The sequence below is a fragment of the Notamacropus eugenii genome, chromosome 1 (genome assembly GCF_028372415.1).
Source record: "Notamacropus eugenii isolate mMacEug1 chromosome 1, mMacEug1.pri_v2, whole genome shotgun sequence".
NCBI classification, from domain to species: Eukaryota; Metazoa; Chordata; class Mammalia; order Diprotodontia; family Macropodidae; genus Notamacropus; species Notamacropus eugenii.
Window position 1 is genome coordinate 389,455,541 of NC_092872.1, and position 27,138 is coordinate 389,482,678.

Sequence of the window (27,138 nt, forward strand, 5' to 3'; positions counted from 1 at the left end):
ACCCTTGAACCAGTAATATAGCTTAAAATAATGAAATGCCTGCCACATTTCCTGCTGAAAAGAATTGATTCATCCATCTAGCAACAATGTTACTACATGATAGCTCAACATGAAGAAAGGAGCTCCGTCATCATAGCACATTCTCTCCAATTTTACAATAAACTCTAAAAGGAAACCATTCAGTACTAAAGAGCTGAAAAGAGACATCCAAAAAAAGGCCTAAAAGGCACAAGTGGCCTGTAAATCTATGCAACAGAATTCAACAACCTGTTCCTACACACTATATTCTTCAGCACTCTTTGCAACTGGCCTTACAGTCATCTTTTTTATCATAGACCTTGCTTCCACTTCAACTTCTACAATTTTATCTTTAGCTCTGGCAAACTTTCCTAATTTTTTTCTCTTCAGGTTTCCAAAGAGTAGATACTTGATAAAATACCTCAGATACTAAAAATGATTTAACAAAAAGGAAAAAGAAAAAGAAAGTGTGGTACAAATAGAAAGACTGCTAGATATGAAGTTAGAATCCTAACACTCCCAACTATTTCTGGGACCTTGGACAGACAGGTCATGTAACTTTTCTGAACCTGTTTCCTCATCTGTCCCAAGTCTATGTATATATGAGCCCTTATAAAACAGTATAAGGAACATATGAAGCATCGATGAAGAGAAAGCACAATGGATTTAGATTTAGGCTTGGAGAAACTGGGCTTTAATACCATTTTTATTACTTAGTATCTGTCACAGTCAATCAATAAATGTTTATTAATCACCTACTATGTATCAAGCACTGTGCTAATCTGTGGGAATATAAAGGTAAAAAATAATCCCTGCTCTGAAGCTCAGTCTAATTGGGGAGACACAAAAAATGAACTAGTATTAAAGGGGATGGCAAAAGGCTTTGTAAAAGCTGGGACTTTAGATGAGACTTGAAGGAAGCCAGGAGGCAGAGATGAGGAAGGGGAATATCCCTGGCTTCAAGGACCAAAGCCAGTGAAAATACCTGTTTGACCTCAAGCAAGTTACTAAATCTCCCTGGAGTTGTTTCCTCATCTGTAAAATGAAAAGATTGGACATATGGTCATTTCTAGCTCTAAATCTATCCAATGATCAAATAATACACAAAAGGTTTGCTCCAAAACATCTCCTGCCCAAAGACAGATATAATGTGTACCCACCTCTGAAGCAGACAGGTTATGTTCTTCCCCTCTATGGATATATGCAACCTGTTATCTGATCCAAGCTCATAGTTATAAATGAATGTTTTGTATAGTGTAGGGGAAAAAGAGGTTAACAAGTGGGCTACTATAAACTATAAACTCCTTTTGGACAAAGTGTCATATACATCTTTGCAAACTCACCAGGCTGCGGATATAGTTTATGTTCAACAAATATTTTCTGAATGAAAGGAGGCTGAAACTAATACTTGCAATGTCCTTTTTTTAAGGCAAATTTCACTGCATTAGGATTCCAGGCCCTCACCCATTATATATCCAAAACTTTCCTCCAGATTTATGATATCTCACATTCCAACAAAATATAGGTTCTTTATTAAATGTATAAATAATTGGAATTTTGCAGATAAATAATAATATGGCCATTTTTTGATATATTTTCTCCATTATGTTCACTTATACACACTACTACACAATATCCAAGTATGTAATGGAGAAAATATTAAAGTAGTTTTACATCATTATGTTACTATAACAAAATATAACATTCCATGGCTAACACAAATCAACAGATAAACTAGAAATTTTACCGTATTTTACCTTATTAAGTACCCTTAAATACTAGAATGGTCTTTAAAAAATTTCAAGGGGCAAAGGTGACAGGATTATAATTTTGGGTGAGATATTATAGGTCATCTAGTTCAATCTTCTTACGTTTGAGATAAGGAAACTGAGGCCTCAAAAGGTTAAAATGACTTACCTAAGATCACGCAGGGAATTAACACACTACTCCATACCACTTTCATTTATTTCTCATAGTCCCCAAGCCAAAAAATTATAGTCTTAAATATTATTTACCCTAATTTATAAATAATTCAAAATTAAAAACTAATACAGAAGGTTTATAAGTAACTACGGTCTGTCTTTAAAATGAAAGAGTGTCTGTAACAGCTCATGTGATATGTCTACAGGTAATAATAACCAATTCACTTCCAACTTCTATATTAAACAGTTCATTCAGTTATGATTACTTTCATATTCCACGTATCAAAAACAGAAAAGCAAAATTTTTTCCAGATTTTACAAAGACCTTAAAATTGAATCTTTATCCAAAAGGTCAGCAAGTTTAGATATTTTTTTACAAAGTTGTTTTAATAGACAACTCCAAAACTTTTGCTAAAATAAAAATAGGAACTATATTTCAAATTCTAAGGGGAAAGGGAAATGTATTAATAGCCTGAAAAACCTGAACTGTGATTTGAACCCACACAACAAAGTTAACTCTGCTAAGCAAAGGATATTCTTTTGCTTAGATTTGCAGCTAGATCTCTGAAGAATTAAAAGAATGTGACAGATGCACTCTTCTAAAGTAATGGGTAAATTCCATTAACAGAGTTAGATGTTCTTTTTCCCCTTTGTCTTAGAATCTTAAAAAGAGGAGGAGGAAAGCTTTTCTTTGGGGTAAGTCTTTAATTTGCACCTTTAAAATTTTATTATTTAAAAGAGTGTGCCTAATCGTTGTTCCCATTATCATTAGCACTTTATGGGAACACATGCTTTTTCAAAAATAGAGCTATGTACATTAAAGAGAAAAATACAAATATCAAGGACAAGTACTGTCTAACAAAGTTTTCTTTGTTATCACCATGAGTCTTCTCTACAGCTCTTGTTTGACCCTTAATAGAATCTTCCATTCTTCTAAATATAATAAAGAAGCAATCTCTCCAAAAATTATTTTAAACTCAGTTAACTACAGGGCTTTTAAAAAAAATTTTCAACCTAGACAACAAAAATCAAGACTTAACACTATTCAGTCCATCTCATTAAAAACTAAGAAAATCTTATAGAAGTGAAATGCTGAAAACTAAAAATAAATACTTTTTTAAAAAAAGAAAAATGAAAAGTACCTGGACTTTCATATATAATTTACATGTCAAGTATTCACGGTCAAAAATGAATTTAATTATGAATTTGTAGCTAAATAAATTCTAGACCTTTAAAGCTCGAGAGAGTAGTTTTTACTAATGGCATAGAACTTGGGAGGAGGGGAGGAAGAGAAATTCCCTGTCTTGATTCACAAATTATGCATGTCATTTTACATACGGAAAATAAAAAACATGAACAATCTAATTCTTTTGACCTTCTCAAATTTCTTAAATGACACAAGTTAAAAATTTACACATAATATGAAAACCTCAATTTTGCCAGGAATTTTACCTTGTAATACAAATCCTTTAACAGAGATGATGGTGCCCAGTCATTAGTAAGGGTACTAAAAAGTAAAATGGAAAAAAAAGGCAAAAACTAGAAAGTAGAAAACTGTAGACCTAAGTATCCAGAAACTAATATGAGATTTGAATGTACCTAAATCACTTGATTTTTATTTATTAATGGGTTTCCTTATGCTAACTTTATTTTCCATATTTCTCAAAGTGTGTATATCAAATTGGGATTGTTTATAATCAGTCCTATTAAAAGGTATTGTCAATTACACAGTGATCCCATGTTTGCTAATCATCCCCTCTGGAAATTCAACACATTTGAGAAAAAAACATCTGATGTGGTTACAATTAGCATTAGTGACAGAAGTATCCAAATAGACAAAATCACAAGATACATCAAAATATGCAAAGGGACATATGTAAATATCATGTCTTTCCTTTGACATCAGCAATTTTATAATGTTAAAATCCATTTAAATGTTAGCACAGCAACTCATGCACGTACACTATAATACAGCTTAATATTCTATGGCACGTAGTAAATACTTATTAAATAATCGTTGACTGATTTAAATTAATAGTTCTCTCCGGGTCAGATCACCTAATTGAAAAATTACCCTAGTTTTTCAAAGGCCTTATGCCAACTAAAAATTCAACAATATCAGCACACACTGAGAAATCACAATTCTCTGATATAAGCCCAATGACTCAAAAATGCTAGTCTCCTGAAATGGGCATTTCATTTCCTACTAGTCTTTGGTCTAAGTGGAAAACACCAGCAGACAAAATAACACACTTTAAATACCCTGACACCAAAATCCTATGTTGCTACCATATTTTTTGCTTTTAGGTTTGCATGGTCTGAGACTTCCTTAAACCTAAGTTTTAACACGATATGCTTTTAGGACGTTCCAGAACTAATCATTCATATTTAATAAAATTAAAGGTGTATTACTTATGACTTACTGGGTAAAATTAGGCATAGTAGTTAACTTTCAAGAAAATAAAGACATGCCACATAATTCATTGGGATCACTATTTAGTGTTAATAGATTGTAAGAGTCATTGCAGAAAACGTGCTTTTTACTGAAGAACACAATGTATTCTCTCCTTAATTCTACACTGCTATGACCACAGATGATAACTCTGCAACACCACATTTTAATAAAACTACAATTATTCAATGTTTGTTATAACAACTTATATATCAGTCAACAAGTATTTATTAAGCACTTACTGTACCCGGGCATTGTTCTCAGCATGGGGGTTATAAGAAAAACACAAAAACAGTTACCTGCCCCCAAGAGCAAAATTGGTGAAGACTAGTGATCTTGAGGTTAATGAGAAACAGCCTGGAAGGAATACAGACCTAGGAATCAGACCTTTTTTTTTTTTTTTCTTTAAGAATTATTTAGGAGGGGGAGCGAGAGGGGAAAACCTAAGATATATGGAAGTGATTATAGAGAACTGAAAACAAATTAATTTAAAAAAAAAAGAATATTTAACTGTCACTTTGGACAAGTCAACCTTTTGAATTATTAAGTTTCATAATCTGTGAAATGAAGGCATTAATAGATGATATGAATTCAAAATCAGTTCACTCCTTACCTTCCAACTTCACTGAGAAGGTATATCAGTCAGTTCTGAGTCAATTGGGAAAGTAACATTTTCAAAATCAAAGCAATGATCCCCTTTCCTGCCTTGACCTGTTTCATTGATAGTTTCTAGCTCCCCTCTGTATTTCCTTCTTCCTTGTCCCTGTCTTTCACACTCTAAGCACCTGGCCCATTAAGCAGATTTTTTTTCCTTTTATGCAGGGGGAAAATACCCATGTAACTATGAATGCATATAGGAAGAGGAAATAAAACTAATTTTTTTTGGAACATTCCAAAATGAGCTCTAAAAAGAAATTCAGTAGGATTACCTAATCCAGCTCAGTTTCTTTTTGTGGCAAAGGAAATTCTTGGTGTTGGAGCAGAAATCTATTTACACCTATCAGGACAAAATGCTTTGAGAACATACACTGCAGCAGAAGAGTACAAGTTTGACATAATATATAATAAACCATTTCAGCATCAACTTAAAAAACTTTTGAAATGAAAATAACATCCTAAAGGACATAAACCCTAGTTCCTTATTTTCTAACACAGACAACCACTGAACCTGGCAATCAAGACTGTAAATATGTGGTTATGGGTCTTTGTTTACCTCAGAGAGGAACATTATAGAAACGTGGTATATCATTCAGTTAGAAGTTTTTTCTTCCCTTTCTCTAATAATGTGTTAGCACACCCTATATATAATACTCTCTTGTTTGGTCAACTGTCACTGATACTATTTTACTCCTCCAAAATTTTAAACAAATTTGTTTCACATTAAGCAAATACCTGTCAAAACACCATTACTAAGGTGATAGACATTAGGTAATCACTATATACACAAGTATCTGGGATACTAAAGGTTTATAAAATCAAGTTAAAGGCAATTACTTTTGCCCTTGTCAAGGAACTTAGGTTCAATCAACAGTTCATTAAATTCAAACCAAAACTCCTCACAATTTGTTGATAGCCCCCACTAACACATGATTCTGATGACCACAGGGCAATCAATGACACAATGGGTTCAGCTTCTAGATTATCAACTTGCTTTAGTTATGGGATCATATTCAGAGCTGGAAGAGATTCTGCAGCCATCTAGTCCAACCCCCTCATTTTACAGATAAGGAAACTAGGGCCCAAAAAGGTTGTGACTTTCTCAAGGTCACACAGAAAGGTAAATAGCAGAGCTACCATTTGAACCCAGGTTCTAATTCCTGAGATCCAGCACTCTTTCCACTGCACCATAGTCACAACACTAAGATTTGTAAATGCAGCGCAAATAATAATTCCTGAAATATTGTAGTTGTTTCTGTTTGCAGGAAAGAATACATCTTATAGAAGTGAAACAACATCTCCCAATCAAAAATTTTCAACTTGTGTGTTTATTACTACAATCAAAAAGCATTGAGTTCTCCTGGAAGTAACTTAAATCATCCAGCAGAAAATCTGGTTTTCATAGTTTGTGCATAAGTAACTGTAAGCTTAAGGAAACTGATAACTGATCATATCCAGATGAGTAACTACTAATAGGCAGCACTTAAATGCGTAATAATAGTAAGAAAATATAAGTTTCGAATCAGGTTGTTAATCCACAAAAGTAATTGAAGTATCTAATTCTGTCATCCTATAGGCACTAAAGTTTTTTAAAGTGTCAATTCCTCTATCATTTAAAATTACATAATGCACCTGTTAAAAAAAAAAAAAAGCTAAAAAACTATTCACATAAAAAAAAACCAGTGCCTTTGTATGAAGCAACTTGGGAAAACATTGTACATAACTTGCTCTGATACATAGGCAAGTGAAATTTCCCTAACAAGGCAAACCTGAAAAAGGAGAAAACAATTAACCAAGCCAAATGGCCATGAATGGAGAATAACTAAAGGGGGGAGCTGAGTCACCAGCAAAAAAAAAAAAAAAAAGAGCCCCAAGTGGGCAATAATATTGGGCAAAGGATCAAACAGATGAGAAGACTACATTTAAATACCTCCTTAAGCATGTGATGAAAAATTAAAGCTTATCAATGAGAAATAAAACTCATACCTTTATAAGCTAACATGTTAACCAAGGAATATAATGGACCCTTCTTTGAGCTATACAAGATCCAATTTTAAGGACTACGTATTGAATGTCTTATCATGAGCCTATTAAAAAAAACATTCTGTGGCAGGGCAAATGAGAAATTAAATTTTTGATCTGTTACTATCTCTAAGCACTACATAGAAAATACTCATTTTTCTAATATTCTGAAATTTATTTTCAAAGCTTTTTGAGAAACACACACAAATAATTCAGATTTAGTCAATTTTATTTACATTTTTTGTACATATCAGAGCATTACACAATTACATTTTCTTACTTTCTGACCTGCAAACAGATACCTTAAACGGAAATATTTTTTTCAAAATTATGAAATTAGGTACATCCAAAATGCAACAATTACACATGACAAGTATTTCACAAAGTGTAATTTACTAGGACGTATCCTAAAAATTTAGGAACAGCCAGTCAGGAGAAAATCTGACCAATTTAGCAATCAATTATTTACATTTTTCAAAACAAACCTCTTTATCTAAACTCCCAAGTCAGAACCTTGGAAGATTTTTTTCAATGGAAGAAAAACAGGAAGTTATGATTCACAACTATGCAGCATTGACAGCCCTTGATCCCAAACTCTTGAGCAATTTTGCAACCTGCCTCCAAACAGTAAGCATTCATTCCTATTTCAGCTTGTCAAAAACTGAAGTGTCAAACTTATGCCCTTGTGTGCATAGAAAGGCTTATGTGTTCTTTAATTTATAAAAAAATAAAAATAAAAATAAAAACAAGTGGTCACTAAAATCCCAAACATTCCTACTGGACCACCCCACTCACAGCTATTACTACCATGCCCCCATATCTGTAACCTGTGCCACATAGTAATAGGCTACATATTCGGAAGAAACTGATGCATATTCCCTGCAAAAAAATGCCTTTCAATTGAGGCTATGGCTCCTATGCCTTGGGGTAAGGTTGAGGAATTTAAAAATGCAAGATTTTTACTTGAAAATATTGCTAAACTTCTCATGTTAAGAAAAAAATTTGATTGCATGTTCAATTGGTTTAGTTTGCCTGTCAAGAAAGTTATCAAGAGATCAATTTTAGTATTAAAAAAAGCAGCCAACTGAGTGCAATTTCTTTTTCTCTTCCAGGTTTTGGCCAAGACTACTTTGTGTAAGTTATTTCTAACTAACCTAATAAAATTTTGTGGAGCCTCCAAACTTTTCTTGCCTACCTTACTGTCCATGTTCACGTTTCAAATTGTGTCAACAGGGCCCGAACTTCGGGAGTCAGCTGCTTTGCAGCCTTAGCTGCCTCTGTGATAGCCTTGCGATACAAGCCCTTTCTCTTCTTATTAAAGCGTGACTGGAAGTTTTCTAAAAATGGGGACAGTTGCGATAGTGCAAGGAAAGATGTTGTTGGAGACCCAAACCATGAAATACGGGCCTCCTGTCGGACTAACAGGCCGTTATCTTTCCGGCTTACAGTTATAGTAAGAATACGAGCTGGCCACCATGGGAAGCCATAAATCTTGGCCCAAACAATGTCCCCTACACATATGGTCCTGCCATCTGGTGTGATGCATTTAGAGACGTTTTTGGAAAAGACTTTCATTTTCAAGGAATTACTGAGCTTTTTCTCTTCCTTTGAAGAGGATGAAGTGGAAGAGGTGGAAGGTGCATGCATACTGCCTGGAGGAAAATCAAAGCTTTCAGTAGAACTACACTCTGAATTGGAAGATTTCAAATCATCTGTGCTATCAATGCTACACACTGATGCACTGGAAGAGTCAGATTTCTTTTGATTTAGGGTCATGTAAACAGTGATATTGCTTTTGCTGCCCTTTTTGCCCAATGTCTGCTGTTCATCCTGCTCATCAGGCACATGTACTTCACTTGTGTCCTGAACCTCACTGTTGGTCTCTTCAGGACCTTTTGAGGGATTCTGATTTTCTGAAGGGGCCTCACCTGCTGAGCGGGTAGAGGTGCAGCGAGACTGGGGTTTGGGTGCCATCTTGCCACTCCGCATTTTCTCAAGTCCTGCCTTCATGGAAGAGTCGTTTTCTTCATTCCTATATCTTTGTGGCTTCAAACGCAACCGGGGTGGAAGGGAACCTGAGCTGGTGTTCTGAAACCGACGGGTGAAGTGAACCTTAGAATGTGCATTTTTGGAAGTGGAAGTTTCACTCTGTTTCTTTTGTGCCTTTTCTTTGGCCATTTTCAACACTTCCCGAGCTTTTGCATGATCCATGTTCTTACTCTGGAGCACTTTTTTAGTACTTAACTGAGCTTTTGAAGTATTTGCCTGAGCAGACACTTTAACTACTCTGCCTCTGCTGTGAGCAATATTTGAAACTTTGACCACAGCATTTCTTTTCTGGCTTTCATTTTGGTTTTTCCCATCCATTTTATGGTCAGTTTTAAGTTTTTTATTCACAGTAGTTACATTTTCATTTCTCCGTTTTTTGTTATCATCATATTTAGAGGAGTCACTTGCACTGCCACCTTTTTTAATTTCCTTTTTTTCTGCAACAACACTGTTTTTACATTTGTCACAAAGGACTTGTCTGGGTCGTAGTTTGATAGCGTTCATTATAGAAGTGGGCTCCTCCCTGTACATTTTCCTCTTGGGTCGTTTAATTTTCCGAGGAGGAGGCTGAGGTATTGATTGGTTATACGTGTCCCTGATAAACAAAGGGGGAGGATAAGGTGCTCCTTCATGAAAGAGAGGAGGTGGTTTAGAAGTCCACAGGCTTTTAGCAAGGCTAGGTTCTGGTGGCTGAATGGGAGAATGGTCATCAGGACCAGCACCATTCAAGTCACACTTGATCTCTGTTCCTTCTTGGAATGATCTACTGTGGAGCTGCATGGCTTCAGGTTTATCTTTGTATTCTCTTTTGGGGAAAATTGTCACAGGGATTCCATGGGGCCCAAACCTTTGGGGGGAAAAAAGAAATAATAAAATTAATACTTAAGGGGAATTCAACTTCTCAAACCTATATTTTGTAACAAAATGAACAGTTGCGGAAGCTATAACAAGATGTTTTAAAAATGCAATTATAAGCAAGAATTCCTTTCTTATTCTTTAAGGGGGAAAAAACCCTGCTTACTCTTAACACCCCCCTCCCTCCACATGTCACCTTATTTTCCTGTGCATAGTTAGCTAAAAGATATTCAGACTTCCTATGTTACTCCAAAATTGAAAAACCTTTAAGCAGGCCTTTTAAGGTGATTTATGTTGTAAATGGTTCCCCTTTGACAGCAATGGTACCTAACTTTAAGATTTTGTGCTATAATGGAGAATTACATTCACTAAATAAGCAGAAAATACAGCTCTAGAAGTATACCTCCAAATTTAAGAAATATCATCTAAAAGTCTTATCATTTCACTATAATATTTCCAAGATGATTACTCTTTTGACTACTCAAAACAAATCAGGGAACTCAGTCATACCTTTCAAGTTTTCTAAATTAAGTCCCTTGATCGCATAAAATATTTAATGATCTACATAAAATATTTAACCCTGTGATTACATGATTATAACAGAAAATGAGAATTAACTATCTCAAAGCAGGGATACAGCCCAAACCTCTGAATATGAATTCATTGTCCAAGATGCTAACATGGCTCCCTAATTAAACTAAAATGAAAACTTCAGATAACCAGTGGAAGGCAATTTTATATAGAGCATGTTATGATTTTGAGATCCTTGATCAAATATGTGACTTCCAGTCACACTCAATTCCATACTCTATACACTGCCCTACAACATCTCCATTTAAAAAACTGGAAAGTGAATCTAATTACAATAAATACCATGATAACCAAAATTTCTCTATGGGAGAGTATTTTCCACTTATTCAAAGCAGTATTTGATACAATAGCTAGTTTGTTTTATATATCACTTAAAGATTTGCAAAGCACTTTATATACATTATCTTGTTTTGGCTTCACAACCTTATGAGCTAATAGGTATTTCAAGGTTATTATCCCCATTTCAAAGATGCAAAGGAAACCTAGGTTCAATGGGATTAAATGATTTGCCATGATTATTACATTGCTACAAAGTCTAACAATCAATTGTTGTGCCTCTCAACCAACCACCACAATAAAAAGCATTCTGAAAAGTAGTTTGGATACCTTGGAATTTATTATATCAGAACCTGATCTTTTTTACTTGCCATCCATACAATTCACATACAGATAAAAAATATTCCAATCTCGCAATCTGGCCCTCACCTACATGTTTTTGATTTGTCAGTCAAGGAACATTTTTTTAAGTGCCTAGTATGTGCCAGGCACTGTGCTAAGTGCTAGAAATACAAATACAAAAAAGAGAGTCTCTGCCTACAATACAATGGGGGAAGGCAACACACAAAAAGATATTGAAGGGGGGGAGGAGAAGAGTATAGAGGAGTATTCTTGTCCATAGCCAAAACTGGAGATACCCAAATGAACCTGCTGACTAAATCTAACACCAAAAAAGTGAAAAGGTTGTTTATGAGGCCTTGTTTAATTTAAGCCTGGTCCACCAAACTAAACTACCTGGTTAAGGTCCTGAGGTCTTCAAAAGAGAGAACTAGGAGAGTACTATAGCAAGCCATTACATACATAGTCTGAGTATCTGTTCCTGAAGATATATTTCCCTGATTGTAATCTTACCAATTAATCTTTTCTCTTCTACCATTTTTTAAAAGGAATAAACAGAGTGCCATAGTACATTTCTCAGAGTAAGTTTTTAAAAATACAGAAGGTAGGTTTTTAATTTTCTGACTACATTAAACAATTAAGATTCACTCATGAAAAATGGACTATGAAATATAAAACATAAAACCTTGATATTTAAGTTTTTAAAACGTATTTAAGCCTTAAGTTTACATTTTGGGTCCTAGTACAACCTTGGAATGCAATCCAATAAACTTTCACATTAGTTGTCATTTACTCCTGACTACGGATAGAAATGAACTAATAAAACTTTGACTAAGTGTTTTTCCATCTTCATAAAAGCAAAGAAATAGTATGGGCAGAACTTTGGAGAGTTTTTTTCCCCTAAAATGCTTAAGTTATCCTCCCTAAGATCTTTTGAGCTTTCTTCCAATTTTGATATTAAGACCTTTCCCATATCATGGACGTTTTTACACTTTTAACTTGACGGTAACCTAGGCAATGATTTTTAGCAGTGGAATCCACGAAACTATCTATGCCATCATAGGTTTCTGCAGTAACACCATTATGATTTCAAAACAACTTCTCCTAAGCCCCAGTTTTTCCATCCCACTAAATTTATGTGAAAAGTTATTAGTTTTGTAGTGTTCTGTTAAAGAAATAAACAGATACTGTATAACTAAATATATCACTTGTATTACTAACATGTGGAAATAACCTACACTTACCTGTTAAAAAGCACTATACATATCATCTCAAGTTAATATTCAAAATAAGACTAAGAGGCAGCAGTTCAATTATTATTGCCTTTATTTTAAGATAAATTAAGGTTCAGAGGTAAATAAGACCTTTTCAGTATATCATGCTCCCCCTCTTATTCCTCAGGTATTTTAGAAAAAAAAAAAATGTTGCTCATTTTGTAGTACAAAGACTATACATGTTACCTGTTCTCGGGGTAATTACCAGTATATCATGTGTTCATTATAGGTAAATGGTTCTATGAAACCATTATCTCAATTTTTCAAGATTTCTAGAATTATATAAAAGGGGGAGGGAGGAGGGCCTCCTAATTTCTCTGAAATAATACAATCCTGAGATTACCTCAATATTACAATCAATATTGATACCTCAACAGTCCTTTTCATTTAGAATAAAAATACAAGCTTATTATCCATAATTCGAAGGATACAAATATTCAAGTAATGATAATTTTCCCACCATTTTTAAACCTTTTCCTACATGGCCATTAATACCACAGAATGGGAATATGACTGGATTTTCCAAATTATGAAAATACATAAAATGGTTCAAGTATCAGCCTACTGAGACAAGATCAATCTGAGTAAATGAAGAGATGCTCATCAACAGAAGATTGCTCCTATGTAATAATAAATTTTTCATCTATGGCAACTGAAGACAAAAGTTCTAATTTGTGTCAATGGAAGGAGCATTCACAATAAAACTACTATAGCTTTCAAAGTATTAAAGTGGTAAAAACTCATTGAATAGCACCATCTGATTTACAAAGTCCTTCCTTCTCAATCATTCTGATATAAGTAGACCAAACATCACTATCCCCACTTTACACAAGGGAACAGACACTGAGAAGTGACTTGCCCTGGGTCTTATAGCCAGTGTCAGAGCCACAACTTGTACCTCACTCAGTCTTATGACTCCAACACCAGCAATTTCATTTCTCCATAAAGTCATGCTATTAATATCCTTGAAAAGCATATTAAAAACTTAATGAGAAAAAAACATTAATTCAATTCAACATAATCATCATTAAGTGCCAACTATGTTCAAAGCATTATTACAAGGTCAAGAAAGCTAGCTTTCTACTGGGAGGCACAATCCTGGTATCAATAAATAAGCACAAAGCAATTTCAGAAAAGAGAAAGTACATTGTCTAAAAGAACTCAGAAAACAGCATCCTACAGGAAGTGGCACTTAAGGTAAGGCTTAAAGGTAGCTAAATATTCTAAAAGGCAGAAAACGAGGGAACATTCCAGGTGCTAGGGCTGTACCAAGCATAAAGAATGCTCAGGAAAATTCATGTAGCCCATTTTAACCACTGTAGAAGAATAACATGAATCCTATAAGTCTCAAAAGTCAGGCTGTGAAAGGCTTTAAATGCCAGGCTGAACAGTTTATATATTATCCTAGAGGAAAGGAAACCACTTAAGATTTTGTTAATGGAGGAGAAACTAGCAATTTAGTAATATTTATTTTTCAGTAGTGCATAGTATTGTGTATTGCATAAAGGCTAGACTTTGAAGCAAGGAACCTAATTAAGAGGTTACAGTACTATTTCAGGTAGGAAGTAAAAAAAAAAATTGATTCTAGGTTGGTAGTTGCATGTAGATTTTTAAGTAGAAACAGAAAGGAATACATGGAGGAAGAATATATAAGCTTTAGCAACTGACTGGATATATGCGCTCTGAAGAAATTACTCAAAAACAGTTTTAGAGATGCTAAAATTACTCAAAAGCGTCAAAATTGTTTCAATTTGAAAAAAAATTGTGTATAGAGAACTCACCTAGTTCCCCCTCAACCCTGACAAATCTACCAGATCAAACATAACAAAGAGGTTCAATGGTAATCTTCCCAAATAACACAGGACTGGAAAAGACTGACCTATTTTGCCAGCAGCTAAGTTTTGCTCCATCTTTATAAGGTTGAGATTAAGTGTGTTATATAATATGAACATCACTTAATTATTTAAGTTGTATGGAAAGCTCTTGAAGGAATGTCTTCTAAATTCAATTAGGACTCTCGACAATCACATAAAATATAACTCAAAAGACAAAGCATTGCCAGGTTGTCTAAGTAATGTGGATTAGATCATTCCAGAGTTCTTTATATTAAAGACACTCAACAGAGTATTTATAACTATAAATAGTAGTTTTTAAAAACATTTTATAACCTCCTAAAAACTGCAATTTTCCTTTTTTTTTTTTACTGTTACATTTTAGGACAAATGGTAAAATAATGGAAAGGCAGACATGGTTAAGTGCTTAATATAGGTCAAATTTCCTTCAGCTCTACTTGTAACATAAGATGAAACATACCCTTGGGGTTTCTGTTGTTCCTAAGCTATCTTGTACTTTAAGCAGCATTTGTCTTCTAGTAGAGCCCACATTCAGAAAGAGAAGGCTTATATGGCTAAGAGACACTGTATCAAAGCTAGAGGTAAAGGTCTAGAAGTGATAGACACACCCCAAAAAGGAATACGGAAAACTGAGGGAAAGAAGAGTAAACTAAAAATTGTTAGGCAATATGCTATGTAAATTGTGTAGTATACCTACATAACCTTAACCCAATTAATTTAAAATTCAATACTCATTCTGGAGCTGGATTCTTTCCACCTAATTATTAAATAATAGGTAAATCTTAGTGCTACCTTGATTTAAAAAAAAGAGGGAGATACTTAATAGATGGGCACATAATTTCTTTCCAAAAGGTTCTAACATTTTCCCCCAAGCCAAAGTTTCTATAAGCAAACCAGCCCTGATAAAGGGCTATAATTCTGACAACTTCACCCCTTTCTCTGTCGCCATTAGGTCAACACAACACAACTGTTACTTTTGGAGACAGTTTACTACACTTGAAATACACTTACTGACATAATGGCAAAAAGAAACAAACCAAAACAGAATCAACCAATACAACTATTCTATGCCTTTAAAAACCACAGATGTGTTCTCCTGACTCAAATTCTTAAGTGGTATTGATGGTAAGGTACTGGTATGTTCAAATTGCTCATTACTATTAGCCTCAAAGCAACCTCAATCCAATCATACGCTCAGACCTGAATCTAGTTTCCTCTGGTTCCTGTTTAGATCAATTTGTCCATGCTGAACTGATTTGTCTTTATAGGCTTCACCTCAATTAAAACATTTTTTTCTAGTTAGCACAATTTTCTTTTAAAGTATTAAACTTATTATTAAGAATGAGGTAGAGGTTAGTAACCAGCTCAAGGCTCAAAAACAGCAAAAGGAAGAGATTGGTTTTGCAGGCTTCCCAAAGGTAGCAGACCACACCTCTCCCTTCAGCAAATAATAGAAAGATCAACAGAAGACAAAATGAACATGTTTTCTTCCCAGAATTCGCTTCTCTTAACAGAAAGTACAAATAGTAAAGCTAGATGGGTAGGAAAACAGTATTTCATGTTGAAAACTTGTTTAAAAATTCTCCCCATATTTATTCCATTTCAATTAGTTTTCTACAAGATGCTTCATTTAGAAGCATTAAAAACTAATGAAAACTTCAATCACAAAATTAGTTGAAGCACATAAAGGCAATCTAACTTTAATATTTATTTCCTTGGATAAGAAGGTTTGTGTTTATGTTAGGCATATTTAAGTCAAGTATATACCTGCACTAGACCAAAGACTATCTCATTTTTATTTTTTTTATTTAAAACTCAAAATTTCTAGAATTGCAATGACCAAATTTCACAAACTTACAAATAGTTTCAAAAGGAGTAATGTAAAGAAAAAAAAAAAACATTATTTCATACTGTTATTAATTCAGACCTACATATCAAGGCAATTAGGTAAGCTGAACCCTGTGCCTCTCCGGAGTCAGGAAGACCAGAGTTCCAAATCTGGCCTCAGATACTTTACTTGTTATGCCCACCAACTCCCCAAGCAAGTCACTTTCTGCCTCAGTTTCAGCTGTAAAATGGGGTAATAAAAAGAATCTACTTTCTAGGGTTGTGGCGAGATCAAATAAGATAGTAACACAACACAGTGCCTAGATACACAGTAGGCACTATATAAATGCTAGCTATTATGATTATCATTATTGCTACTATGACTTTAGCACTAGTGTGTGTGTGTGTGTGTGTGTGTGTGTGTGTGTGTGTGTATGTGTGTGTGTGTGTAAGAAGTTCTTTACAAACCTTAAATACATGCTATTATTAGAGGACTACTACCATAACATCAGCATTCAAATAATTAATGTGTTAATTACAACCAAAGCACAAATCTAGGAGCACCTAATAGATAACCAGTAGTAGTGTATGAGCTTTAAAAGAAGACAAAGCATAAAAACAAGCTGCTGCCCTTAGGGAGCTTGTGATAAGGGGGAAGAGTGTGGGACAGACAGATATTCTTTTTTAAGAGATTAACAACAATTAAATATGTATTAAGTGCCTAGTAAAAGTAATAACTATAATTCAGAGCAGGACATTTTAAACTTTATACAAAAATACATAGAATAAGGCTCAAGGTTCCCTAATAACGACCTCCCTCTTCCTAACACTAAGCTTTAGGAAAACAGGGGAAAATATTAATTTCAGTCACTGATGATATACAATCTACCTGCCTAAGAAACTGGGTGTTAAAGAGAGATGGGAACCTTCCAATTTTCACTCCATAACAAGTTGTACATGCAACGAACCAGCTATTTAATTTCCTAAGAATTGTTTTGCATGACTTCACATGTATAATTGATATATTGCTTGTCTTCTCAATAGATGGATGGAAGGGCAGGGAAAATGTGGAACTAAAAAGATTTTTTAATGTTAAACATAATTTCCTGAGGCTTTTTCAATCATGCAGGAAGAAGGACCTCTCACAAAGCTACCCAATATTCATTCTGTATATACATTTTATGTGTACATATTGTCTCTGCTATTAGAATGTAAGTTATTTGAAAGGACCATTTCCACTGTCTCCCAAGAACTCAGGACAAAAGTTGTACTCCATACCCCACCCCCAAAAACACCCCTTAATACAAGAGTGGGGGGTGGAAAGAGCACAGCCACTGGAGGGAGGTGTTCATGGATAGATTTCAGAGGTCTGTGAACTGGAAAAATGTTAGATCTTCATTTTCATTAACCTCTGATACTTATCATTTCCTTCAATTATGACTTTTTAAAAAAATGTTCTGAGAAGGGGTCCATAGGCTTTGCCACACTACCACAGGGGTGTCACACACACAACATTAAGAACCCCTACTTGCAGGGCAAATCTATTTGACCATAGGAAGTTATTTTAAAGCAGAAAGTTTTCCTTTCATTACTCCATCCATAGGAATCACAGGTAGATAGATCTCATTTGTAGACAATTAAAGAGTGTGCCTAGTTTAAAGCTCCCAAGCACGGTGTTTCAGAACAACTCTTTAAAGAAAATAGGATAGGCTAGGAAATGAGATAAAAATAGCAACAATTTAAAAGTTTGCTCTTCTTAATCAATTAGCATTGATTAAGAACTTACTTTGTGCCAGAACTGTGCAAGGGACAATAAGGCAAAAATAATCCCTTAAAACAAACTTTATATTAATCTTTCTTAAATTAAATGGGGTTATCCACATCACCCCCAGTGTTTCATTCAGTATTTCCTGCTATTCCCAATTGAGTTCCTTTATTAATATGCTTTAGGTTAACAAAACCTGATTACACTTTTCTATCAAGAAAGAAAACACTAATTCAGAAGAGGACGTCACTGATTATTAACTGGGTACCTGACATTTCTTTCAAAAAATGAACACATCCATCAAAGGACCTTCTCATTTAACACTGTAGGTATTCACAAGAGTTATCAAATACTTGTAAAGAATACCATGATTAAGTTCTAGTTCTGGACTTTTGGTTACCAATGACTAATCTGGCCTTTCATTTTAGTTTTAATCTACTAAAATAAGGTAGGTGGGCTCAGTTCAAGAATTAAGACATGCTTGGATTAGTATACCAACTATAAAAAGGATCAAATATTCCTCAGCAAGTGGTCATAAAATAAACCATCATCATTTTTTCTAATTATTTTGTATCATTGCTGTTTTACTTTAAAATTATCCACTCCTTAGTTTCTAGTCAACAATGAAAATTACAGGCTCTTTGAAGAACTAAAAACCAAATGGGGATTAGAGTTCACCAAATACTGAGGCATTCAAATCTCTCCTAAAATACTCAGAAAATGACAGCCACATAGTCTTTAACTTGGTTACTGGGTGACTAGAGCCAACTTCAATGGCCAAGGAATTATTCCATCCTTGGAATTTTTTACTTGGAAATGCAGGGCCATTGGGGGGGGAGAGAAAGATTATAATTCCTATGGAAATGTCCTACAAGTCCAGACTATGAGACTTTAAAAAAAAATAAGTTACCTTTAGGTAGATCTAATTGCCATTTCTAGAAAGTACCAAATGCTCTCACAACCAAAACTCTGCAAATAAATGAAGTTTCCAAACTGAGGTCCATGTAAGTGTATTAAAAGGTGAATAGTAAAGTGAAAACTATTGACTAAGATAAACCATATTTGAGAAAATCATTCACCAGACAGAGGCCTGTTTTGAATGCTCATCTTATTGATATGAGCACTCCCACTCACTCCACAGTGCATACAGATTACAATTTACCTACTTCTAAAATAAGATCTGCCTCCCCAAATTTCTGTACTTTTTTGTACTGCTTTCAAATACCCAAGAACATTCAAAGCAGTAGGATTTAAAACATTTAGGTTTTTCAAGTATTTTGGCAAATGATAACCTAAAATATGTTCCCTGAATATCATTCCTTCTTGAAGTTCCACTAAGCATTACAAATTTACTCAGTTCTTTTATAAATATGCCACTGGAGCAAAACTTTAAAGACTTGCAACGTGCAGGTCAATGAAAATGATAAATTTAAGTTGACTTTTAATGTTTTAAATAATCCACTTTATAAATACAACTAGCACACTTTCAAAAACTCTCACTGTTCACTTTTATAAATTTACTCAAAAAGCCTGCCACATTAACAATATGAGCGTAAATACTATTTTTTAAAAAATGAATTGATGTAAATTATCTCAAAAAACAGCATTGTGTAGAGGACGGAGAACTGGCCTTGGAGTCAATAAGACGTACATTCATTGTACAGCCTCAGACACTTCACTGGTTGTTTACTCTAGACAAGTCCCTTAACATCTCTAAGTAATTTAAGGCAACTCTCTCAGACTATAAAAATTACAAAAGTTGGCAGGGGTAGTCTCCTCCTCTCAGAGTTCTCTATATTCACTACCATAGGTCGAGTTCCTACTCTTAAGTGCTTGTTGGAATAAGTAACATTACAATACAAATGATCTTCTGTGAATTGAACAGGAAATCTGGCTGGATTCGATCTGGAAAGATGCACAGTTTTCTACTAATCCAAAACTGCTTGCTAGTACAAAATTCCATCTCTCTTTTAACATAAACATTGTCCCCATTGTGACTCAACTGTGGAATTGTTTAATTCAGATTAATATAAACAATTTAAAAAGCAATGGAAGATCCACTGTGACATACACAAGGCTCATCAATTTACTATGACAAATTTGCAAGCAATAAACATTTCTAAGACATTATATGGGGTACGTATTAATGGAAAAGGAGATGGGCCGAGGCCAATCATTGACAAAACAGATAAATAAGCTAAATGGGATACACTGGTACTTCTGAGACACTAAAAGGAGGTCTCAAACATAGGAAGTTGATAGATACTTTATGGATGAGGTATGGAAAAACTGACAAAAATCAGACAGGATAAGAAATATCCATTTACTTTGTTAAAAGTAGCATTCAACCTCAATTCTGAAATAACCTGCTCTTCAAAGTCTCTTTTATGGATTGCATAAAAAAATATAAGTTCCAAGAAGGTTTGTTGTTTTGTTTAGTTTTTTTTAACATGATGAAGCTAATCATTTTACTTTTATAAAATGTTCAACGTAATGAGAACGAATGCAAATTATCATCCTAACAGTTTTGTTATAGCACACTAAGAGTAGAAGGGGCACAGACGTGAGTAAGCTAGGAACTAGGTTCAAAAGTCCCTTCCCTCTGACATACTGGCTATGTGACTCTAGACAATATAGAACGCTCCAGTGCATCAAGGCAGTTTTTTATGACCAAAAGTTGCAGGGAAGATGTTGTTTCATTTGCATTGGTAGGAAGGGAACCAACTGCACGCTTGCAAACACACACACACACATACACAGTCTTAGATTTAGAGCTGAAAGGGACCTTAAGAGACCATTTAATCCAGATGCCCTTTTATTATAGATGAAGAACCTGAGGCCCACAGAAGTGAAGTGACTTCCTCAAAGACACATGGGTATTAAGGGGCAAAACCAGGATGTGAATGCATGTTTTGATTCTAAAGTCAGCACTCATCTAGTTGTACTATGACTGGCACAATAAAATATCATTCTCTTATTTTTGTAAGTTATTTCACATTTTTAAAATACTGTTAAAATTTCAAGAATTCTTCTACATTGCAAGGACCTTTTGAGTGTTTTGCCTCCAACAAATGGTCACATGTAATAATAAAATAGTAGCACCCATAGCACAAAATTACTATATGCTCAATGGGAAAGGAGCATTGATTTTCAATGCACAGTGGTTCCTAAAACTATTTTTGAACAAGAAAAGGTTCTGTATGTGCCCATTATATTTTACTCCAGAATACAACTTAGGAGCTTAAGATCTGGATGCAAAATAACAGTAATTTTTAAAAGGTTTTACAAGGTTTAAAATAAAATCCAACAATAAAATTCAAGCAAACTAAGCTTCACCAGACTGGCTGCATATAATTCCCACCAAAAGTAAGGCTAGTGCACCATGGTCTCTGAAAAAAAATCATTTCTTGATTTATTATTTTGAAATATATGTAATCTAACAAACTTGCTAAAATTGAGTTTGCTACAAATGATATCTAAAAATATCTACATCATCAAAAACATGGTTCTTTAAAATACAAAACTTGCAAATGAAAATTTGAATCTTCCCAAAAGGCAGAAATGTTGGTCTTATTTAAGGTGTATGGAATTAAGATTCTTTAGATAACTGCCTTGGTAAACCCTTAGTTTATTTAAGGTGAAAAAAATTTTTAATTTAAAAAGTTGAAATAGGATTTGTTAATTATCTAGGTAAAGCCATTTATCATACAAAAGGAAATTGAGATCCATATATATTAATTATGACTTACCTAAAAATCAAACAGCTAAATTAGTTCCATAAATAAAACAACAATTTAAACTTATGGATACCAGGCAATTGCTCTACCACACCTGTTACAATATGTTACAATACAAAATATTAAAATTCCAATATGAATACATGGTATTTTTTAAAAGAAAGTGTTAAGTTACTTACTCTTACTTTTACCAAGTTAAGCTTGGGGGCTCACTACTATGAAAGCTGTTTCCTCACAAAGATAAATTCAGAAAATCATTACTATAAAAGTAGCCTGGGAACACAGGTAGTCTAAGTTTTTAAGTTCTAAAGGATACACAGCAGCATCATTCTTTCACACTCCTTCAAAGTATTCAATATCTGTGTTAGGGAAGATAACATCAAGATATTACCCCATATTTATACATTTCATTTTTAGCTTTTCAATGGCTGATTATACCCCACTGCATTAAGAGGAGAGGAAAGGAAAAGGAAAGACATTAGTGTCCATGAGAAATGTAACAACAGTACAAGAAATGCTTTCTTTCCCCTAACCCCTTCTAAAAAAAAGAAAAACAAAAAAATAGCCTTACAAGATATTGGTCAATTTGGCACACCTATTTTTGTTCAGATTTACTCAGTAAGAAGAACTTACTGAAAATAAGGCAGCCATTGGTTTTGGAAGATTAAAGAGAAAAACAACATTTATACGTACAAAATTTGATAGTTTACTCACTGGATGAATTAAGAAATTTCTTTTACTGCCTGATTCAACTACCTTCATTCATATCATCTTATATTAGAAGTGAAATCTGTCCCTTAATATTTGGCACTTAGTGCCATAGCAAAATGGAAGAGAAAGGCGTGGCTCTGTGGCTCGTGCCTAACTGTATCCATGCTACATGGAGGAAGGGACCAGTAGAACACCTGCGTTCTATAGTTCTGAGTTGCCCTACGGCCAAAACAGAATGGGTCTTCACACTAAGTTCAGCACCAATATGGTGAGCCCTTTTCCAACCAAGGAGCAACTAGTGGTTGCCTAAGAATGTAAGGAAAGATACTTTTAGCCTAGGTGAAACAAAAAGATCTAGTCTCCCCCCACCCCCAAAAAAACCAATATGTAGTAGATCATTTCACCATTTTTAGTCCCCAATAAATTTCCCTTTGCTTTGTTTGCTGTTTTGAAAAAGAGATCATGAATTAAAGTTGAAAAAAGTAAGATATTCTTATGCTTATTACTTCGTGGTTATATCTACTGGAAGCCCAATAACTGTTTATAATTTTGACTAAAAGTTTGTAGTCCTGGTGGGAACTAAAGAAAAATAACTCACTAACGTACAATAGCTGTAGCCACAAATGGCCATATATAAAAGTGCTAAAGGATTTAGGCATTTTAAAAATCAATTAAGAAAAGATTTTTTTCAAATTGATTTTTAAATAGGGCAGCTCACCATCTCAAAGGGCTGCACTCCTCACTCTGACCTCTTAGCTTCTTTCAAGGCTCAGCTCAAGTGCATTCTCCAAGTTCTAGATCCTCTAGTCAGGGTTATTTTCTATATCTTTAAATTATCCCATATATCCAAATTATCCTGTATATCCTTATCTATATGTTTGACAACCTCTCCCCAACAGCATTTACTTTGTACTCCTAAACTCAGCTCAAAACACCACATCCTATAGGTTTTTGCTATCAAATTACCCAAATAAGTTCTCCACCCCATTTATTTAGTAAATATTTTACGTTTACTCATCCATAAGCTTCCTTCCAGTGGAAAATAAACTCGTGAAGATATGTTCCTATTTTGCTAATCTTTATACCCTTCCAGGTCTAACACCAAGCCTTGGTAAACAAGTTCTTAATAACTGCCTGTTGGATTGGGTCTGCCCTCTTAGTGGTCCCATCAAGACCCATTTAATTTTATCAGATATCTACTTTGTCCAAGATGCTGACTGTTCAGAAAAATTCTTAGTTAGAAGGTAAGTTAACTATGTCATTTCCCTACTACTGATCTCCATCCCCAAAATAAGCTTTTGGAGAGCAGTTAACTTGACCCTATAAACTTGGCACAAGTAGGTATTCCAAATATTACTAAATGAATAAATCTGAAAAAGTAGTTGGTTCAATATCCCAAGTTCATTGGCTAGAGGATTTTTTTTTTAAATCACTATTTTCTGGTAAGTTTATTCATCTTTCTCAAAAAGAATAGTTAACTGCAAAGCTAGAAGTGAAAAGTGATTCTCCCAAGCACACACTCAAGAAATTTTTTTTAAACTAAAAAGTATACTACCCTAATATTTAAAAAAGACTAAACCAAAATAATCACTACCACCTCAGGCTTGAAAACACATGGATCCTATTTATAGGAGCAACTTACCTTTTTGTACCTTCCTTTTGCAGATATTAAGTCCAGAGTCTCACAATCATTGGTCCTCTGTTCTGTTTTATTCAACAGCATACACACAGCTGAAGGATTTCTACTGCAAAAGCTAGTAAATGAATCTACAACAACAATTCCAGTCTTTTTTCTACCATGCCTACTTTTCAACACCAGAAACAAAGTAAAAAGTCACATTTTAAAAAGTTCTAAAATTGCTAGAAGACAGTAAATAATTGTAAAGCCTCTGGATCTTTTTCTAAAATCTAATGGGGGGGGGGGGAAGCTTCATGCTATTTTCAAGAATACAATTTGTGGCTGTTTTTAAAATGCAGTTTACATCAGATTTTTGTAAGGGAAAAAGGGGATTTCTGGTAGGAGGGCAGGGAGAAATGGGCATTCTAATGAAAATAGACAAGCTAATGAGCCATTTAGAAGAAGGTGAGATACCATCAGGTGAATGTATGCTGTTGAAAGAAACAGAATGGAGAGCCATGAATGAGAGGCTCTGTACTTCAGATCTGCAAAAGAAGGGAATAAGAAAGTTAACACAGAACTTGTAAATAGATCATCTATTTAACCTTTACAGAGTATTAAGTTAGATACACAAACAGATGTAAATTAGAAGCTCTTGGTTACAGTCACATTTTGTTGAAGTTTAGGGTCCAAAAATTTCAATCTTCCAGTTTTAAAATATGCACCCTAAACTAGAATTTTCCACCCTCATAGACATTTCCCATGATTATTCCACTGTCAATTCTTCCTCTTTTTCTTCTTCAGTTTCATATACTTATCATGCACAATTTTGTGCTTGAAACACTGTGAGATACCGATGGAGGTAACAAGGGTTAAATAATATGAGGTCCCTGCCCTCACGGAGGCTCACAAGCTAGCTTTCTAGAGGGCCCAGAGAAATCTTATCTTCTCCGTTTGTCTTCTTTCTTAAATCTTTCCATAAGGAATAGCATAATTTTAAATTTTTCTATAGGGCCAAATAAAAGGAAAAAGTGTTTACAAAAACGTTAGGTCTGTATCATAAATACACATGTGGATAATTCCTTTCATTGTAATTAGATCTAGCATAACAGAAAAATCCACTTGAAATCTAAAAGTACCTTGTTCAACTTAAAAGAATCCCCACCCAAGGTTCAGCCAAGCTTTAGTGGGACTCCCGACTAACCTCTCCAGCCTATTGGATGGATTTACCTTCCGTTCGTCCCCTAAATAATTTAAGATTGATGAGAAGTGATTTGGTTTTGATATCGAATCACCTCCACTGCATTATAATTATACCAAGGGTCACCCCACCCAAAGGTCCTCCCCAAGACCATCTACCTGAGGGTACTTCACTACAACTTCGCTCCCCCTAGAGATGCCCTGTCCCTCTTCCAAGGGTCAGATGCCCTACCTGCCCCACTACAGACGCCTCCAAGAGAAATCGGAGAGGGGGAGTGGGCGGGGGGAGGGTATTCTGGAGCACCCCCGCGAGGAGCGGGGGGAAGAACGAGTGGCGTGGTGGAGCCACCGTCCCCACTAACCAGCCCACTCCCCCTGGAGACCCCCACCTCCCCACCCACCCTCCCCTTGCCCAGAAGCGGTGTGAAAAACGCCAGAAGGGGGTCCTATTAGCCCAGCCCCGGCGAGGATGGGGGCGCGGGGGCCGGAGGGGAAGCCGGAGCTGGGGGGCTCCTCCCTCCTCCCCCCCCGCCCCGGAGCATCTCCCTCCCGGGCGTGCTCTCGCAGCCCTGCCTCCCTCCCCGGCGCTCCGAGCACGTTGCCCGAGGGCCGGCTCCGGGCAGCTCCGGCAGCCGCATGGACACAGAAGGGGGCGGGAGGCGGATCCGCCGAGGGGGTCCCCCACCCTGGAGAGGTACCTTTTGGACAGATCCATGAGGACTCCCGAGAAGAGCTTCTCCCCGAGGCGGAAGGACACCACGAGCGCGTCCTCGATGATGTGGTCCAGGGTGACCCGCACCTCCGAGCCTGGGATCAGCTGAGCCACGGCCGAGTCCCCGCCCGCCGGTGGGACCAGCGCCGGGGTCGCGGGCTGAGGCGGCGGCGGCGGCGCCTCGGGAGCCGGATCTTGCCCCTCCTCGGGCGGCGGCGTCAGGGGCTCGGGTCCCCGCGGGTCTGCAGTCGCCTCCCCCTCCTCCGTCGGTTCTCTCTCCTCAGGGCGGGAGGGAGGTTTCTCCTCGGGCTCGAGCCTCGGAGAGTCGGGCTCCAGACGGGACTCGGGCTCGGGCCCCGCCGCCCCGGGACTCCGGGCGGGCTCCGCCGGCGGCGGCTCATCGGCCTGAGCAGCGGGCTTGCCGTCCCCCTCGTCAAGCACCAGGGCTTCGGTGGCGGTCACAGGCAGGGGATCGGTGCCGGCCTCGGCGCCCGCCTCGCTGCCGGGGATGGGCTCCATCTCTGGTTCGGCCTCGCCGGCGCCCCCCTCCCCCGGGGACGCTGCAGTTGCTGCCGCCTCCGCAGCCACGGCCGCCATTTTCTTTCTGGCTTCTCCTCCTCCGACTCGGGCAGCGACGACGGCGGCGGCAGCGGCGGCGGCAGCGGCAGCGCTAGGTTCCAGGGCCTTCCCCTCCCTCCTTCAGAGAATACTTCCCGCCCCTTTTCTTCTCCGTTCATCTCTGCCGCTTCGCCATTGGCTGTCTCTCACGCCCCGCCCACAGGTAGAGCGATCGATTGGCCGGCTTGGATGCCCATCACTGTATCGAGTCTCCACCCAGAGCGGGAACTTCTCATTGGCCGGTCGAGTTGTCAAACGCAGAGGGTTAAGCGATGGAGCGAGGAGGCGGGCACAAAAAGGGAAAAGGAGAGAGAGGAAAGAAGCAAGGCGTGGGGCCGGAGGGGCTGCCAAGTTTTCTATTGGCTGGAGGAGAAATTAAGGGTCTTGTGGTTTGTTGCTTTATCTGTCCGTTCCTTTCCTTGTGTCCAAACGGAGGGGCAGAGGAGGGCATCACGTGGCTTGCCAGTCATTTCAGAAGCAGCCGAGGGGAGGGGCAAGAGGACGAGGTGCGGTAGGAAAAGAGGGGAGGGAGAGAGGTTCCCAGGATGCACTGCGGCACACCCTTAGAATAAATGTTATTTCTAAGCCCGGGTCTGGCTGGCTTGGCATTTGGGGCACGATGTGCCTGTTTGGGGACTGAGT

General features: G+C 36.6%; 1 protein-coding gene across 6 annotated transcripts in view; it reads right to left on the reverse strand.

Moving 5' to 3' along the window:
- The window catches only part of PWWP2A (PWWP domain containing 2A), a 35,083-nt gene extending 8,496 nt beyond the window's left edge, over positions 1 to 26,587 (reverse strand). For 2 of the 6 annotated variants that reach the window (XM_072630882.1, XM_072630878.1), the window contains exons 1-2: positions 25,865 to 26,586; positions 9,000 to 9,967 (exon numbers count right to left, since the gene is read on the reverse strand). In XM_072630882.1, coding sequence (XP_072486983.1) covers positions 9,000 to 9,967; positions 25,865 to 26,475 — 1,579 coding nt within the window. In that variant the 5' untranslated portion in view covers positions 26,476 to 26,586. Of the gene's footprint in view, positions 1 to 1,534; positions 4,750 to 7,282; positions 9,968 to 23,990; positions 24,231 to 25,864 lie in introns of those variants that run through there. The other 4 variants (XM_072630880.1, XM_072630879.1, XM_072630877.1 and 1 more) reach the window with 4 other exon arrangements.
- Between the last annotated feature and the right edge of the window lie 551 nt (positions 26,588 to 27,138).